Consider the following 19526-nt stretch of genomic DNA (forward strand, 5'->3'; position numbering starts at 1 on the left):
GCAGTACGTAAAAAACTGTAAGAGCAAAATGTTTAGAAATACAGTAGTACTTATCTTGTTCATGTTTATCTATTTTAACATAACAGCGCAGCGGTCACAAACTGTTTGTCTTCTTCCGACTAACAACACACCTGACGCCCATTGAGTGCGTCCACCTTAAATACCTTTACATAAACCTACCATACAGAAAACAGAAACAGGGGACCTCTAGCGGCAACATAGGGTATTAACCCAAAAAACTTTCATACATGGTAAAGAAACTTGTCTAGATGTCAGTGGCTTCTATCACCTGCTTTGGCCAGCTTATTCTCTCAGAAGGGACAAAAGCCTGTCAGCAACATCCCTTAGATCCCCGAGACACACAAACCCTCCTGCCACGGTAAGGTAGCTATTCATCGATTAGTTTTCTAATAATGAGAAAACTAATAATAATAAATAATAATACATAGAAAACAAATAATAATAAAACAGTAAAACACAGACAATATATCAAATGTTTAAAATGTGACATTTTACTATTTTATCAAAAATATCAATTCATTTTGACTTTGATGGCAGGAGCAAACATGCTAGGTCGGGGCAACAAAATGTTTAAATAATAAGTGGAACTAAAAACAAACAGCTGGAGGAACATTTAAAAGTTAAGATAATTTGCAACAAGTCAGTAACATGATTGCACATAAAAAGAGCAACTTAGAGAGGCAGAGTTTCTCAGAAGTAATGCCGGACAGAGGGTCACCAATCTGCAAAAACATATTATGGATCAATTTCAAAATAATGTTTATTAGTTTAAAACTGTGAAAACTTTGTGTATATCTCATCATGTACAGCACATCACCAAAAGACTCACAGAATATGTGTGCAAAGGACAACACTAAAAGTCAATATTGGATGCCTCACAGAATATTTCAATTAACAAACTAGAAATCTAAAAAAACAAAACAAAATAACTGGGAAAACAGACCCAGGATAATAAATGTGCCATCCGAAAATGCAGATTACAGCGCTGCCATGCAAAGAACAAGCCATATGTAAACATGATCCAGAAATACTTGCATCTTCTCTGTGCCACAGATCATTTAAAATGGACTGAGGCAAAATGGAAAACTGTTCTGTGGTCAAGCTAGTTAAAATTTGGAATTTCAACATGCTTCTTTAGTTAAAATTGTAAGTACTGCCAGTTACTGTAGACAACTGGCATCATTGATTGATTGATGATACTTTATTTCTCCCGAGGGAAATTGTTTTAAAGGCTGCCAGACAACCGGCATGTGCTCATGATAGTGCCGGATAAGTGCCAACATAACAGTGGGAAGACAGAGAGGTACGAAAAAAACCTGTAAATACACAACACATGAGGAAAGAGAAGGAGAAAAAAAGAGCCCCTCCCAGGCTGAGCTCCTAGTTTGAGAACAGAGAAGAAGAAAAAAACACCACAGCACAGAAAGCACAAAATCTTTCACATCTTACAACATAAAATCGAATGATTTCATGTTTATATCTCAGATACTAAAAGTTATGTCATAAAAAAATATTATTTCAACCATAATTAAGCCAGATTAGGTTATTAGACACACAACCACAACAAATCAGATATTAAAACTGAAAAGTTTTGTTCTCTAAAAACAATATAAGGTCACTGAATCTTAAGGTTGATGTCTCACAGATGATGTCACACATCCTTGTGGTATCACCATTTAAGATAATGTTATGAATAAATCTCTACAGTGTGTAAGCTTTGCTGTAGTGACATGGCTGTAACAGCGACATCAGCCCTGGTGTTTTGGATTCATCCTAATTAACTGTGATTGTGTGTTTCACATATACTACATGTGTTAACCTGAGCATTGTGACTGTGGCCATCTTGTTATGTGTTTTAAAACTGTTTTTGTTTTCTTTCTTTTGAAACCAGAAGTCCAGATATAGACAGGCCACCCTAAGCGTACTCTACTTTATGATCCTTTTGGACTATTGTGGGGTTAAAATGACCAAAATAAACATGCATTTAGTAAGAGTTAAAATTATGAACTGGAACTATAAACTTATTAGGACAGTGTTTACTGTGAGAATAATCAGCATCTTGTTTAATGATCTTTAAGTACTATGCACACTATTGGCTACAATTTTGTGATTTTGTGGCTGCGGGAGTATCTATAACCTTAAAGCCAGGCTATTAAACTAACACCCCTGGCTTTTGGCCTCAGTAACCAGCTGCTTTGCCTTTTTTCCTTTCATCAGACCATGCAGAGATACAGCTCTCCTCCTTTTCCACAGCGTTAACTACGTTGTAGAATCTTGTTGCTGGTTGATGATTGTGTCCCTTTTTCTTAAGAGCCTCAATTACATCCCGAAGTACAAAGAGGAGAAGAGATTCAGATGGAACAAAAGCAGAATTTCTTATTGTGGCATCATTTAAATACACTGAATATTTACACGTACTTTTTCAAAGTTGGGTTCAAACTTTACTGCATTTTCAGAGTCGACATAAACAACTGGAGCATTAATTGCGTCCTTAAGGCTCTTTCCAAACCAAAGGTGGTTCATGAGCGCCTTGAAGAGAAATATTAGAATACATTGCAGTCTTTCAGATGGGAAAGTGATGATTAGAGGATGGATTAGGGTGAAAACTTCTGTGACTACAGTGTTTACTCTTACACTAAAGAGGATCTGTATTATTTTCTCTCCTTAGCAATTTGTGTGATTGCCATGGACACGTACCAAAGCCATTCCAGTACTGGTCATACTCCCACCAGTCGATCCAACCACCAGTGTCTTCAACTGAGACTTCAGCAGAACTGGAGCGATAAAGGAGGGAGGCTGCTCTCCTGAGAAATACAACAAAAGCCTTGAGTGACAGCACAAAACTACAATCCACACTCATCACTGTTAAGAGAAAAATGATCACATATAAATTGCTTCTGAATGATGTGAATCAGATCATGATGCATTTATTCAACCCGGACACGTGCCATTTACTTTTGTTCAGCATCATCAGACACTGATGAATGCTGAAGGAAATGTTGTTTGTTTTTTGTTTTACTTTTTTCCTCTGAGAAATGTGTGTTGGAATGTAACAAAAACCTTGCTTATGAGTTAATTCTAAATAGACTTTATTCATTCCCTAAGAAAATAACTGCAGGAAATAAAATAAACTCTGTGTCATTAGTTTTGGAACAATCCTCACTGTGCATCCTGATCTCCACAATGCTCTTCCCTGTGCTTGTATTTCATTAATAATGAGTGTAAAATGTATCCAGCTGATCCCTTACCAAAATTAGATATTGTGCAGAAGTCAAACAGCACATCATTAAGGATGATTCCAGTGCTTGGAGGCAGGAATTTGGAGGCAAATCTGCAAGTAGAAAACGGTAAATGAATGACAACACGTACGAGTACAGAAATTTTGCAAAGCAGCTTCTAAAAATAATCTCTTAAACCTTTTCAATCTTTCAGTTTCAAAGGAAGACACATTTTTGATAGCTGCTTCCTAACAGTGAAACAGTTTCATCCAGACACTGACATGTGGTTGATGCTGCTGGTGACAGACACAGCGGATCCATCTTCGGTCAGCACAGACACATGCGTGGTACCCATGCTCTCCAGATTCGAGGTGATGCCGTAATACTGGAGATCGTGAGTCTTGTCGCTGCTGATCAAACAAAAGCTTTAGAGAGAATACAGGAATATCAAGAGAAAAAACAAATTAAAGCTGAATCTTAAAGAGATTTGAGTTCAAAAACCTCTGATACATATTTGTTTCAAATATTATGCCTTTTTCCATTGCAGTTTGACATCAATTTAGTAAAAATAATAACAATAATAATAATAATTATTATTATTTTTTTGAAACCAGGAGCTTCACTTAAATATTTTATCTATATTTAGTATTTTGTGCTGAAATGTTGCCATTTTTACTCCAGTCAGATCTAAATACTTCTTCCACCACTGTTCACTGTTCAAGTTAAACAGCTCAGCTCAACACATTAAGATTTCTAGAAAATGTCAATTTGTGATTTTGTGATTTCAAAGTGTAGAAGATCAGCATCTCTGCAGTCGGTGTCTTTTTGTTCCCTTTTGTCCTTTTCCTCTAAAGAAATCACCAGGCTCAGTGGTTGAGATGGGGGAGCAAAACAACAACATGTTAACAGAAACTGCTGAGGTTCTTGGATGAACTGGAATATTTGAAACGTCAAAGCCTTGATCTGAGCGGGCTGCAGTCATCCATGTGTCCTGTTCTAATAAACTTAAATGTCAGGAACCCTTCTTTAGATCTGTTCAGTTTTATTCATATAGCACCACTTAACAATCAACAATTCTTGTCTCAAAGCACGTTATATTGTAAGGTTGTAGGTGTACAGTGTTAATCTAGGACAAATGTTCACTCAGATTCATTCATGAAGTGAATGCAAGTCGATAACCAAAGGTGGGTTTTTGCCATAACTGACTGTATCATGAGTGGACAGACATGGATGTAAACCACAACTGAACTGTTTGGCTGAGTCAAAACAACCATAGCAGTGATTCTAGCTTAAAGATACTCTGGATATTGTTAAATGTGCAAATACAGTCCATAAATATTTAGACAGAGACAACTTTTCACTGATTTTGGTTCGGTAAATTTCCACAATGAATTTAAAATAAACAACTAAGGTGGAGTTTAGTGCAGATTTTTAGCTTTAATTCAGTGGGTTGAACAAAAAGATTGCATAAAAATGTGAGCAACTAAAGCATTTTTAAAACAAGCCTTCATTTCAGGTAGCCAGAAAGTAATTGGACAAATTAAATAAGTGAAAATAAAATCTTAATTTCTAATACTTGGTTGAAAACCCTTCGCTGCAACGACAGGCTGAAGTCTTGAACTCATGGACATCACCAGATGCTGGTTTCCATCTTCACTGCAGCGACTTTTAGTTGCTGTTTGTTTGTGGACCTATAGTCTTCAACATATGAAATTCACACTCAGTTGGGTTAAGATCAGGTTGACCATTCAATAATAACAGAATGAAGGAATTACCCAAATTTCCCCCTGGAATAGCCTTTGAGCCAACTGTCCAATTACCTTTGGTCCCTTTAAAAAGAGATGTTTCAGTAAACAAGGAAAAAAACAACAACGACAAAAACAAACCTAAACTTGTGTCAGTGACCAAATATGTCTATGGACCTAACTGTTAGATGTCCTGTTTCAAGAAAACACTTTGGAGCCACTTGAATGCATATACAGTATATATATATATATATATATATATATATATATATATATATATATATATATAAAAACACCCAGCACGCCCCTGCGGGCGGTTTATCCTTCAAGCTCGGGTCCTCTACCAGAGGCCTGGGAGCTTGAGGGTCCTGCGCAGTATCTTAGCTGTTCCCAGGACTGCGCTCTTCTGGACAGAGATCTCCGATGTTGTTCCCGGGATCTGCTGGAGCCACTCGCCTATCTTGGGAGTCACCGCACCTAGTGCTCCGATTACCACGGGGACCACCGTTACCTTCACCCTCCACATCCTCTCGAGCTCTTCTCTGAGCCCTTGGTATTTCTCCAGCTTCTCGTGTTCCTTCTTCCTGATATTGCTGTCATTCGGAACCGCTACATCGATCACTACGGCCGTCTTCTTCTGTTTGTCTACCACCACTATGTCCGGTTGGTTAGCCACCACCATTTTGTCCGTCTAAAGATACTCTGGATATTGTCCATCTATATACCATATATATATATATATATATATATATATATATATATATATATATATATATATATATATATATATATATATATATATATATATATATATATATATATATGTATATATGCATTTACATGAGGATAAACTGATTGAGATTGTGAGTTATGTTGTGACAGAGATTGTGATTATTTTGTTCATGTTATTGGCTGTTTCGATTTTATGATGAGATGGATGCTGTCATTATATTTTAGTATAGTTTTTGAGTTGGATCCTTCCAGGAAAGGTTGTTTGATGTGAACTGTCATAAACTATAACCAGCAAATCATTACTTTCTAATTTAGGTGTAACGTATACCTGCAACTGTGAGTAATGTATGGTGGGAGTTGCACACAGTTCCTCCCTCCCTTTTTTTGGTTCTGTTTTCTTTTGTTTTTTTGTGTGTTTTTGTTCGTTTGTTTTTTCCCTTTTGTGGTGTTATGTATGAAGGTAGTATGTGTATGTAGTTTATGTAAGTTTAGCTACTTGTTTTGTTACGCTTAGTGGTTGTGCACAGTGCTATGTACAAATCAAATAAAGGTTGGAAAAATACAAATTGTACATGGACTACACTGGTCAATGACTAAATTGTCCAGATTTAGACCAGATCTGGGTCCTACCTGTGATAAATGTCAGCAGGCTTCAGCCACCCTTCTACATATGTTCTGGGTTTGTTCAGTGCATCATCAGTTCTGGCAAGTAGTCTTCTCTACTCTTTCTAAAGTTTTAGGAGAGCCATTTGAGCCATGTCCCTTTGTTGGACTAGTTGGTACCGTCCCACAGGGTAGGCATCTGAACACAAATAAAGTTGAAAACGATAGCCTTTTATACTCTGTTAGCCAGGAGACAGGTGCTGTTGCATTGGAAAGACTCCTCACTCCTTTCATGTTCACATTGGATCATAGAGGTTATGCAGTATTTTAAACAGGAAAAGATAAGATGCTCCCTCAAAGGATCTACGTCCAGCTTCTACACTACCTGGCAACCATCTCTGACATTTACTGACAAATGGAAAGATGGATAGTTGCCTCTGTACAATTTGTGGAAATGTCCATAAATGTCAATTTTCCATCACACTGCCTAATTTGACCCCCCCCCCCCCCCCCCCCCTTCCTTTGGCAGACAGGAGAGTGGGGTTTCAGTTTATAAGCAGTATGCTATTGTTGTGATTATATGATTTCTTTCAATGAAAAGACCTTGATTAAAAAACGTTACAAATATTTTCATAAATGTTCTAAAAAAACAACAACAGGTTTTTACAAGGTTTGGAGCTAAATGTGGAAAAATGTTGCTGTTAATGTTTCAGTTTACAAACCGCGCCCCATAGTACTCTGTGTAGAGTGTTTGTAGATGTCAACATATTGTTTGGATGATGAAGTAAAATACTTTTTTTTTAGCTTCCAAAATATTACATGTGCCTTTATAGCTCTTGTAATTCATATATACTGAGAAATACTGAACTTTTACTTTTCTCAGGATATGCCCATCATTTGTTTTAGGTGGGTGATGCTTGAATATAAAGGTTTTTCCAAATATATTTATTTCCACTGAAAGGAATGAGAGTGCTGGAGACGTTGTTACAATTACTGTTGGTTTCATTCGAATTTGGACCGTGTCCCCTGCTTTAGGGGAAAGCACGAAGCATTGCCATGTTGCTGATAGGCCACGAGGTGTGACGCTGTCGTGTTGATTGGCCGAATAATGGCGGTTGAAGAATGCAGTGATTGGCCATGTGAACATCCGGTTCTGAAAAAGCCGGTAGAGGAAGGCGGGGCATGAGTTTGGGAGCCGCGGCTAGGATTTTCTTCAAGATGGCGGCGCGACGAGAATTGTGTTAATTTAGAAAGGTAGATAGTTGCCCAAGAGGAGATACCCGTGTCATATTTATCAGTGAGTACGCCTGTATCCCAAATATCTGGCTGTTTTATGGGTTGCTGACCTTTGCGGGTTTGCTCGGTGAGCTGTAGCTCAGCTCATTAGCATTGATGCTAACCTTAGCAGGGGCCCACTGTGAAGCTTCGGGCTGAACAGATGCGCTAAAGAGTGGTTGTTCCCCATTTTATTCAAATGTATAGTTTGCATACAACATATTCAAATTCAAAGCCAAAACACGTCTATTTGTCGAAGCTATTTTTACGTTAAATATCGTATTGTAATAGTAATAAAGTTGTGCTTTCTGACATTATTCTCACTGGTCCCTTTTTTCTAGCTTCCACAAGATCGCAGTGGAGGATGATCAGTGCCTAGATCCCATATTAAGCTGAATGCATTGTGATTTCCAATAATTGAGACAGTGATTCTGAAAGCTGTCTACATTAATGAAAAGAACAATGTAGTCAGCTTAGCATATTCACCTCTGGTACGTGGCCTATGCAGGGATGTGCTTCTGCATGCATTCTGTGTTTAGATAAGAAGATAGCCTCTCACTAAGTAAAGAATTTAAAATTAAAATTTCAGTCTATTTAATTTAGCTATATATTTATAAGGAAATGGAGATAGATGATGTTCTACCCCCTCTCCCCTTGGAGCCACCTGATGATTTTGGCCTAGATGAGGGAAGAGCACCTCCACCACCTCCCCTGCAAACGTCCAGTGACGCAGAGGTAATGGACGTTAGCTCTGGTGGTGATGGATACACATACACCCCAGGGGACGGGGAAACCAAGACACAGCAGCCCCTCAGCAGGGGCTCACTGACTTTCTGTAGTCATCTCTCAGATGAGGCCAGTCCCGCCCCACCGTGCCCCAGAACAGCCCGCCATGCTCCCCCGGTCACCAAGTTTCTGCCAGATCTCAAGCTGCTCAGAGATGTTAAGATTAGTGTGAGCTTCACTGAAAGCAGTAATAGCAAAGAGAGGAAGGTTTTATATACAGGTGAGAGGCAGGAGGCAGGGAGCGAGGATGGCTTAGAAAGTCTCAATGGTGAGTTGCACGACATGGCTAGTGAGCAGGAGGTAGCCGAGGTGACTGGTGGAGCAGCAAATGCTGCAGGCAGAAAGTCAGAGGACACAGAGGTAGATCTAGAGAATAAGGTTGAGTTTGCTGTCCTGGATGAGTTGGATGACCTCTACGAGAACTTCCTGGAGCCCGACGATGGAGAGCATGGAGGCTTTAAGTCTGACGTCATAGTTCAGCAGGAACAGGCATATGACGAAGTCACGGCTTATTCTTATGAGGTATGACTGGACTTTTATTTGCAGTATCCCCTTTTAGTGACAACTTTGCACTGAGTTTGTCCTTCGTTGTGAAATACATAATAATGCAGGACTAATGCAGACCACAAACACTACAGTCACTGCAAGTACAGTACACTTCTTAATGTCATATTTCATCACTCTTCTGCATCAAGCTTTTATTTATAAAAACAGGACCAAATGTTTAAGTAAATGTTTGATAACCAATGTTTTTTTGTTTTGTTTTAAATCACTGAAAATGTGAAGTGTGAAGCTGGAAGAGGTCAGTGTTTTAATTTTTACCTTCAATAGCGGAGTCTGCATTTGACCCAAAAGATCTTCATATGATTTTCTAGTAGGAGAAGTTACTGTCAGACGGATGAATTCTGGTGAGATCCTTAGAGAATCCATTTTGACAGGCTTTAAGCTCACTGTGGTTGGTCGGACCAGCTGGTACTTTTGAGGAAATATTGGCCAGTAAAATCACAGCTGTGGAGCTTTGGTCATTTTTTAACGTGCCTGCCCTTTTCCTATTTTCAAGGTAATTTTTTTTTTTTTTGAAACCTGGCTAGTTAACAGAGGGGCATATCCTCTCTTTCTAAACTCATAATTGCTTTTATGCACCATTTTGCAGCTGTAATGTTTTTTTCTATATTTCTACAGAGTTACACACACACAAACACACAGTCTGAGAAAAGACTACAAAGAATTCAGTACTCTCTAGAACTGCCCAACAATCATCATCTGCTGGCCTTAACCCTTCACTCTTCTAGGAGGAATTTGACAATGATGTCGACGCTCTGTTGGAGGAGGGCATGCCAGTCCCAAAGAAGATGCGCCCGGCAGAGGATAAATATGGTGGGGACAGTGATCATCAGTCAGATGGTGAAGGAGGTGTTCAACCCATGATGACCAAAATTAAGACTGTCCTGAAGAGTGAGTTGGGGAGGGGCCTGTAGTCTGAAGTATACTGCAAATACTGTCTTGTATGTGCCACATATTTGTCTTATTAGTTACTTTTGTTTTTTTGTTTAAATAAACCATCTGAAATTGTAGGAAATTGATTTTATCTTTTGTATATTATATTTTTGTGTGTGACCTATGGAAATAACCTGCTCTCCTTTGAGACACTGCTTGGTAGATGTGCTCTCTATAAATACACTAGACAACTAAGAAGTCCTCTGAAAGGATCACACAGTCTAACAGCACATGGTCATTGCTGTCTTTGAGTGTTGTTGTTGCATTACACAGAATGACCTACTAAACAAGTCTGGTCTGAAATCCTAAAAGACAAAGCAGAAATATTTTCCAAATTCCTTAAAGTTCCTTCAGAAATCATTGTTTGAAGTTTCTAATTTCAACTTCAGAACCGTGTCTCACTTTTTCTTTTACCAAACTTTAAATTAATGTGGTTGCATTGGTCGCATTTTAAAGGCAAATTAATGAAAAGACTTCACCTTCCCAGCTAAGAAGCATTTAGGCCTGTTAATGATGGTTTTGATGTAATGAATAGCAAATAGTCTCTCAGTCTTCACCCCATACCCATGAGCTGAACATGATTCGGTCTCAAAGTTAAAAAGCGATGTCTTTTTCACAGGGGACAAACTCCCATAGATTTTTAGCAAGGTGCTTATTTACAACAAGGTGACCTAAAGTGTAATGATTGCTGCTTAGAGTGAGAGGGATATCATGCACCTACACTGAGACTGTAAAGAACTTTTCTTTTCAAAGTAGCAAAATATTTACAGAAAAATAAATTCTTCTAATTTGCCTTGAATATCTGACAAAAACCTCACACGTGTTAAAGTCTTAGTAATGGTTGCTGTTCTGGCTTTTTTGATTTGTTTTGGATTATATTTACATGGAAAATGAAGCAAATGAATAAAAATGCCTTCGATGTTTTTTGAATGAATGATTATTACAACTCCTAGAAATGTCAGTATTTAGTATTACTAATGAGGTATACCACAAAGTGTACTATGTAGTACTTATATTTACATTTGCATTTTCTTATGTACTAGGTCGGGGACGTCCGCCCACTGAGCCTCTCCCTGATGGATGGATAATGACATTCCATAATTCAGGCATTCCAGTCTACCTGCACAGAGAGACCAGAGTGGTCACTTGGTCCAGACCGTACTTCCTTGGCACTGGAAGCATTAGGGTAAGAACGGCATAAATTTCACAACTGTTTCTGTTTATGAAACTGGTGGAATAAAATTTAGCTTTGCTTACATTAAACGTCTGCCTGTGTCAACACTCTAAACAGATTAGTGACAGATTTTGCTTCTGCTCTCAGTTTGGACTAAAGTAGTCTGCCACCAAAAGCCTAAACTCTGCACTGTTCCTCGTCTGTTTGTTCCTGATTAATCTGAGTTAATTCACATAATACAAAAGTAACAACATTTGATGTGGTGTTATTTTTGTTGTTCAAGTTAGTGTGAAATTAGTGATTTAAAGGGCTTGGGAACCCTGCCAATACTGACAGTGTTTGAGGAAACAAAGGCTCAAATGTTTTTGCCTAAAGAAAACCATAACGACACTGTTTTCCCCAAAACGCATATCGGCACTGGATGAGCTACATCTTGAACATTTTACAGCTGGGTAAACATCACTTTGAGAGATTTTACCTTATTTATTTAAAGCCTATGGACACTTTCCAGGTCATTTTAAAATTAGTCTCAAACTTACAGCACTGTTAACATATTGTTCAAACAGAAACACGACCCACCTGTAAGCAGCATCCCCTGCCTACACTACAAGAAAATGAAGGAACAGGAGGAAAGGGAGCTGAATGGGGAAGTGGTGCCTGATGCAGAGGAGTCTGTTGTCAAGCCTGCTGAGGAGGCCAACGGGGGAGAGCAAGTAGGCACATCAGATGCTACAGCTGAGGACCAGGATGTCATGCCACCCTCCAGTCTCCCTGGTGAAGGTCGGGATGGAGAAGGTACCACTGACAACAGCATCCAAAATAAAGAGTCTCTTCCCTGTGACTCTGCACAAGGAGCCTTAGGGCAGGTCAAGGCCAAAGTGGAGGTGTGCAAGGATGAGTCCATCGGTAAATAGCTTCCCACACTAGCAGTGACTTTTGAAATGTTCTTTTGTTTGTTTGCTTGTGTTTTGCTGCAGTAAAAGACATCATCTGACATCTTGAAACTTCCTTGCAGAACTTGAAGAATTTCGCCTGTACCTGGAGAAATGCTTTGACTTTGAACAAGTGACTGTCAAGAAGTTTCGCACCTGGGCTGAGCGAAGACAGTTCAACAGAGACATGAAGAGGAAACAGGCAGAGTCGGAAAGACCTATCCTGCCTGCCAACCAGAAGCTCATCACACTGTCAGTCCAGGACGCTCCTACTAAGAAAGGTGCCAGTACCTGTGATTCATACTGTGTACATTTCATACAGTTTGGGTGTAGATATTAAACATATCCTGTTAAGTTTTTGTTTGTTGATGCAATGAATTGTTTGTTTCCACAGAATTTGTTATAAATCCTAATGGAAAGTCTGAAGTTTGCATCTTACATGAATATATGCAGCGTATCCTCAAGGTTCGCCCTGTTTACAACTTTTTTGATTGTGGTAAGTTCCTCTTTCTTAAGCGGCCAAAGGTAATACAGTAATTTACAAGGGTGTACTACGAAGCAATATTAGCAGGTTAGCTACCTATGTCAGTAGCTCTCTTTTTACCTTATCTTAAATAGACTCAACAACTGAGCTGTAACCTGGTGTTGGATCTGGAGCAAAAACACCGGGTTAACATATAAAACTGCTATTAAGCAATGTGAAAGCCCGATATATGATCTCTGATTTGGTTTTATCAAGCAGCTAATGCACAGACAGTCAAATTCATAGTACGCTATTACTTCTTCCACTCATTTTCTATCAGGATTTTTTGTGCATAAACTAGTAAAAGTGTTTTTGTTTTTTTGTGTTTTGCCTGTTTTTGATGTTGACCTTTTTGGAATATCCATTTTAATTTGCCATTCTTTCCACAGAGAACCCAAGTGAACCCTTTGGAGCGTCAGTCATTATAGATGGAGTCACATACGGCACAGGGACTGCAAGCAGTAAAAAACTTGCCAAGAATAAAGCTGGTAATTCTTCTTCTTTACAATATTGGACATTTGATCATGTGGTTGATATTGGTCACAGCTTAATATATAAAAAAATTATGGTGTTGTATTAGAGGTTGTCCTTTGGAGTTGGTATAAATTTAAAAAAAAATCAGCATAATGACCTTAAAAAACATGTCAAGCCCCTTTTCCATTAGTACCTACATCACGTAGCCACGACTTGACTCCAATTCACTGGTTTTTCCATTGCAAATGAGCGCCACCTAATGTGTGTTTTCGTTGTTATAGCAATACATCGCATGTTATTAGAATGCACCACAAACGCTACAACAAAGGTGGACGTTGAGGCAAGAATATACCCGCTGCTCGCTCTGTTGCTTTCCGTCAGACTCGGGGGACCCCGGCGTTGTTCTTTGTGGTCCTGTCATTCGTTGCCGGGTTTTTTAAAAATGATGGTTTTGATTTTCGTGAATGAGAGAGGCTCTCATCACTCATCAAGTGACGCAATTGACCAGCCAATCAGTGGCAGTGGAGTCTGACGACATCACATTTTAGTACCTGCTCAGACCCGGCCGAGAAGGTACTAAAAAAGTACGTGGTACCAGGTAATATGACCTAATGGAAAACCCTGAAAACGTGGTGAGTCGATTCGAGTAGGTACTGATAGTAAAGGGGCTTTAGTTGGATGTCACTGAATAGCTTGGATGTATCTGCTTTGTGAGAGAGAGGTCTTCTGAAAAGTCAAGGGGTTACACTTTCTTACACACTGCAGCTCCAAGAACAATCTCTTTGTTGCACCTCCCCACAATGGAGCAAGATAACAGTACACTGTATTACATGTGGTAAATATTTGCACATTCACCTGCTGTAAAATCTCACTGGGTGTTTGCAGCTCGAGCAACACTGGAAATCCTCATACCTGACTTTGTGAAGCAGACCTCGGAGGAGAAACCCGTCGAAGGCGATGAACTGGAGGTACTTTTTCGTTTTTTGACATTTTTTTTCTGTGTGTATTTCTTTTTTGTCTTTTTTTTTTTGTTGTTTACTCTTGAAGCAAAGCTAAATCCTGATTCTGAAGCCAAGATTTTCATATAATACTTCCTTCAAATGTAAAACACATCTTTTTAGAGTTGAAGATGACACAGCAGTGGTGACATTCAGTGCATTCTCTCCTGCAGTATTTTAATCATATCAGTATAGAAGATTCAAGAGTATATGAGCTGACCAACAAAGCAGGACTACTATCGCCATATCAGATTCTTCATGAGTGCCTTAAAAGGTAAAGTAGATTTGAGTATTTATTAATATTGTTAAACTGTTATTGTTAAAGCGATGTGTGTGTCCTTTTTTCTTCTGTCTCTCTCTCTCAGGCCTCTTTATGTCACCTGTTGTGGGATTTATACTACGACTGCGTCCATATTGTTAATAGAGCAGCTCTGCATGATTAACTTTTCAAAATGATCCTTACTATCTTTTACTGGCCTTATTGCAGTCTTTGATTTCACCCTCTATTTGAAACAAGCTGTTAGAGTCCCTCCTCACCATCTTTCTTCTGACTGACTGCTCCTTGTACATGGATTGAAACAACTGATTGGCTGTGTGCCCGAGATGCCAGTGTTCAGGATATCATCCAGAAACATAAGTGGGAAAATCAGTTTGAAATGGATCATTTGGCTTATTTGTACAGACACTGGTTTTATTATCGGTAACTGTTTAATATAAGCCTTTATCACATATATATGACAGAAAACAAGGAAAAGCATATAACTGAAATGATAAGGTGGAGCTGCTCGTCATCAAGATGAGAGAATGAAGTTCACAGCTGCTGATTGGACATTTGGGTGTCTGTGCAAAACGCAGACAGATTTCAAATATCCATGTGAAAACAAATGTTTGTTCCTTACTGCAGAAACCACGGGATGGGGGACACCAGCATTAAATTTGAGGTGATCCCGGGGAAGAACCAGAAGAGTGAATATGTGATGACATGTGGGAAACATACTGTGCGTGGCTGGTGTAAGTAGACCCTAATCTTTGCATTTCTATCTGGCGAGAGCATAGCTGGGTGTTATTTATAGATAAGTTCAAAGCAGCTGTCAGAATTGCTTTGTAAATGAAGTCCATATTATTACAATTATTTTCCTTTTATTTAGTTTTTTTAGTGGACCTGTTTTGCTAATGTAACGCAGACACTAAAGCTGATGTGCCAGAATGTCATGCTAAAGAGAATGATTCTTTTAAATACAAGGGGGCGAGCAAGCGAGTCAGACACCAAGCGCACAAAGATGAAGCAGGTCTGATCGGAAGCAGTTTATTACCAGGCCAGGGAGCATAAAAAAACCTACAGAATAAAATGTTGTCTATATAGTAAAACAATTCTAAAACCCATAAAAATAAAATTTTCTACATCCACTAAAATCCCCTGATGTAATCATGCCACATGTTCATTATGGGTCCACCAGCAGGCCAGGAATTCTTTCTCCAGAGCGGAGTCCACAACAGTCTAGTCTCCAACAGACAAGGAGGAGCCTCCTATCCTCCTCCTATCCCTTCACTAGGCCCATCGCATCCCAGCCCAGCTTGCGTTCTGCACCGGAGTCCATCATGCAATGCCACCACGGCTCCCCTCGCATCAGCGCCCTGTAAAATAACAAATAGGGGCCAGAACAATCGTCCCAGAAGTGTCCCTGGCTTATAGCCATGGCGTCCCTCTCCCAACCCGGCTGCATCTGGCGAACAAGTGGAGACACTACTCACAAATGCAGGAGGTATACTTCTGCCCTGCTGCTAATCACACGCGTTTGTCTCCCACTGTCGCCGTTCCTTGCTGTCAGGAATGCGCCGCCACGTCTCCTGATTAGGTGTTGCACCCCACGGTCAGGCAGCGGGTCCCTCTTTTCACCTGGCCTGCTCATATCTGGGGCCTCTGTCCTCCCAGGGCTCAGCTAGCCTGCTTTTAAAAGGTCTTTACACAGCACCTCTGGAGACACCCATACCTCAGCGGGTGATCCCTATCAACTAATTTATCCCATTTTCAGCCATTCCACAGTGGATTAAAACAATGTCAAATAACACACTAAAAACATGCAATACAAACAGAATAAAATCATGCAAATAAAAACACTAAAAATCAGAATAAAACCAATATAAGTGATAAATACAAATTTTCACTGTGACACTAACATGTGAGTTTCAGTGACAGGTTATTTGTATTTGTCATCTTTGTAACTAGGCAAGAACAAGAGGGTTGGCAAACAGCTAGCATCTCAGAAGATCTTGCAGATGCTACATCCTCACGTCAAGAACTGGGGCTCACTGCTGCGCATGTACGGCAGAGAGAGCAATAAGATGGTCAAGAAGGTAAGGACTGACAGCTGCTGTAAAGTCTTAAGAGAAAGCATTGAAGATGAAGAAAATTGTTTTGGTCTCTAATATAGTTCCTGTGGGTTTTAAGTGTCTTTAGATAAGAAGATACCGTTTTCCACAGAGTCGCAATCTCCAGCTTTAACTCAGCATTGTGCATCATAGTTTTTGTGACCGATACAGAGGGGCGCCTGTTCAAGTACACTGATAAACAGTGGATGCTCTACTGAATTGGAGCAAGTGGCAGTCAATCTTTTTCAAACCACAGTTCATTTTGGGTCTGAAAACAGGATGAAGAGCAAGAAGATGCCGTTTTAAGATGCTGCTTTCTATTAATTTATTTAGGAACTGGGTGTCTATGACAGGAAAAAAGATGTGAGTGGGTCAGTGCTGGAACATTTGAAGTGTCCAGCTAAATAAAGCTGGATCCTTTGTTAATTACAGTCGTAAGCCCAAAGTCACTACTATGCATAATAAAATAAATGAGCTTATGTGATGACAAAGCTCTGCTCCTAGAGTGTTGGTCAACAGCGGATGGGCTGCTACGTCATTGATTTTGGGTTTTAAACCAATGACTGGGATGTAGAATTGAACCAGTTTTCTGCACATATTGAAATGGTACTGCCATGTGTTGATGAGCTGAATAGCGTGTTATCATGAAGTGTCATGTGCTATGTCGTTATAAAATGATCTTACTTCTCAGGAGAGCTCCGACAAGAGCGTGATCGAGCTCCAGCAGTATGCCAAAAAGAACAAGCCAAACCTTCATATCTTGAACAAACTGCAAGAAGAGATGATTAAACTGGCTGCACAGAGGGTAGGAATGGTTCTTACTGGGATTTTAGTTCTAAAAAAAAAAAGAAAGGGGGGGGGTAATGTTTAGCTTTATTTTTTTGTAAATAAAAAAGACAAAACAAAGGAGTGTAACTTCCAGTCTTTGGTTGGCCAGACTGCATGTACACTACCCAAAATCTTGTACTTGAGAATAATTGTTTTTGTTATCTTGCTTGTTGTACTTTAATTATTTTCTCTACCAGGAGGAAACGAGGAAGAAACCCAAGATGACCATAATGGAATCTGCCCAGCCGGGGAGTGAACCCCTCTGCACTGTCGACGTTTAAATCTCAAATCACTGATGAACCACAGCACTGAAAACCAGTCACTGTCAGACATCACACACATGCACACCCCACCATCCACCACTTAATTATGCATCACTGAGATCTAAATGGCAATATAGTAAAGGGTTGACCAGGCTGATATTACTGCTTACTTCCTTCACTTGTTTTAATTGGTTAAGCTGGTAGAAGTAAGTGTTGGACTGAACAGACTGTAGAGCGAATATCGTCTACCTCTCTAGATGCATCCTAATTACAGCAGTAGGAGAACCCCCCTCCCCCCCAGTGTCCAGAGAAGTGACCATTACTTGATAAGATGAACCACATCAAAATAGATTTGCATGCCTCTTAAAGTGGAGAAAGCCACTGCACACACTGGTTTTATTTTTGAAGGCTTGTTTTCACCAGTCATGAGCGCATAGTACCAGCAGCTGATAGTTTTCTCTGTGCTAAAAGTATTTGAAAGGGACTACTAATACTTGTATTTATACCGTTCATTTAATTGGAAGCAAAGTTCCTATTTTATTTGTTATTTTAATGGTAGGTGTTATGGATGTGGTGAGTGATGATTACAGCTGTGTGCGGTCTTGTTTGTCCCCAGAATTGACAGATGCTGTCTTTGGTTTGCACGTTGGCAACATGCGGTGTGAAGTGCTCACTGTTGTTACACACTCGTGTCCTGTCAGATGTTTTTGTTGACTGTTGCTTTTATTCCTGGAATAATTCCTAGTGGAATATTTGGGCTGACTTTTTCTTGAGGGTCTTGCCTTTTTCATTTGTTTCAGTAAAAGACATAAGCTAGAGCCCACCTGATGTCTTCATCGCTGATACCAGTACAGATTGTTTTATGGAATACGAAACTTCAGTGATGTCAGTCGATATTCTTAACAAAAATGCATGTTTGTTAAATACGACTGTATTAAAAAGGGACTCCTTCATTTAATAAGTAATGAATTTCACCGACTACTAACCCAGCTGTGAAGCTGGAGGTACTGTTTGGAAAAAAACTGTGACACCATCTCTGAATGATACCAAGCTACTACTTCTAAATTATCTTTAGTATAAAAGGGCACGCACATGTGCCCATACAAATATCTGACATTAGGCCTAAGCCGGTGAAGGTCAGGTTCTACAAGAGCTTCCTGCTACATGGTGACACTGCAGTATACCCCAAGCACAGGGACACAGTACTGTAACATGTTGGGGATCATTTCACTTATGCGCTTAGTTCGCACTTGGATTTTTATTCATATGCTAATGCCATGCACAGTTGCTAACCACAAAGCGCATTTCAGTTGCTTTTCATTTATATTCTTATTTTAAAAAAATCATGTTGGTTACATGTTGCCTTAGTTAATCCATTTCATGAAGGGCTCAAGAGTATATATTGTACATTGGACCTAAAACACCCTTCAGCAGGAAGTGGAAAGACCAATCTCTATTTACTTGATAAAGAATTTAAGATAGTGTTTTCAGTTAAAAATGGCCAAGAAACGTCTCAAGAAAATATGCCTACAACTCATCCAGATTTGTAGGATTCACCTGAATGGACTATTTTGTGTACGTTTGCCATAATTTTTTTTTTTTTCTTTCAAGGCAAACTTGTAAAATTTAGTTGGCACTGATGTAAACAACAGCGATAAAGTCATTCAGTCCAACAAGCTGATGAAACTGTGTATACCAAAGCTTATAGTCTTATGCATTTTATAGAAAACTCAATGTTGCTGTGAACTGAAGAGAATATGGACTAACAGGAAAATGCATAGACCCGTCACTTGCTGGAACAAAATGGAAACTGCTGTGCACTCAAGTATTTGCCCCGCGGTTTTTCTACAAGAGGACACATCTGTTTACCCAAGGCTCCTGTGATAGTACAGATCACTTTACGAATGTGCTTTCCATTTGTGTATGTGTTTTCATGCAAAGCCCATAAATGTCGGGGGAGGGGGGGGATACTGCTTCCATGCGTTGCTGTTAAGTTGTACCAATGACTTGTTTGAAGTGTTGCTGCCTAGATTATGAAGTATGTATTGCAACCTGAGCTCCATGACTTTGGTGATATTTGTTATGCA

The 19526-nt window shown here is 39.4% G+C and overlaps 1 protein-coding gene across 1 annotated transcript; it reads left to right on the plus strand.

Moving 5' to 3' along the window:
* The first annotated feature begins 7484 nt into the window (after positions 1-7484).
* dgcr8 (DGCR8 microprocessor complex subunit) lies at positions 7485-19488 on the plus strand. The gene is made up of 14 exons (XM_080894948.1): positions 7485-7616; positions 7936-8902; positions 9673-9835; positions 10921-11063; positions 11618-11957; positions 12067-12264; positions 12378-12479; positions 12896-12994; positions 13866-13948; positions 14152-14252; positions 14883-14989; positions 16206-16333; positions 17040-17153; positions 17374-19488. The coding sequence occupies exons 2-14, from the start codon at positions 8216-8218 to the stop codon at positions 17455-17457; spliced, it is 2349 nt and encodes a 782-aa protein (XP_080751074.1). The 5' UTR covers positions 7485-7616; positions 7936-8215; the 3' UTR covers positions 17458-19488.
* The last annotated feature ends 38 nt before the right edge of the window (positions 19489-19526 follow it).

Source organism: Rhamphochromis sp. 'chilingali' (genome assembly GCF_963969265.1).
Source record: "Rhamphochromis sp. 'chilingali' genome assembly, chromosome: 10".
In the NCBI taxonomy this organism is placed as follows: domain Eukaryota; kingdom Metazoa; phylum Chordata; class Actinopteri; order Cichliformes; family Cichlidae; genus Rhamphochromis; species Rhamphochromis sp. 'chilingali'.

What these genes read in the sequence shown, in the direction of transcription:
- dgcr8 (XM_080894948.1), top strand. Translation starts at nt 8,216, where the DNA reads ATGGAGATAGATGATGTTCTACCCCCTCTCCCCTTGGAGCCACCTGAT. An exon ending in GGACGCTCCTACTAAGAAAG is followed by an intron (nt 12,265 to 12,377) that starts GTGCCAGTACCT and finishes TTGTTTCCACAG; the next exon opens with AATTTGTTATAAATCCTAAT. An exon ending in TCGAAGGCGATGAACTGGAG is followed by an intron (nt 13,949 to 14,151) that starts GTACTTTTTCGT and finishes TCTCTCCTGCAG; the next exon opens with TATTTTAATCATATCAGTAT.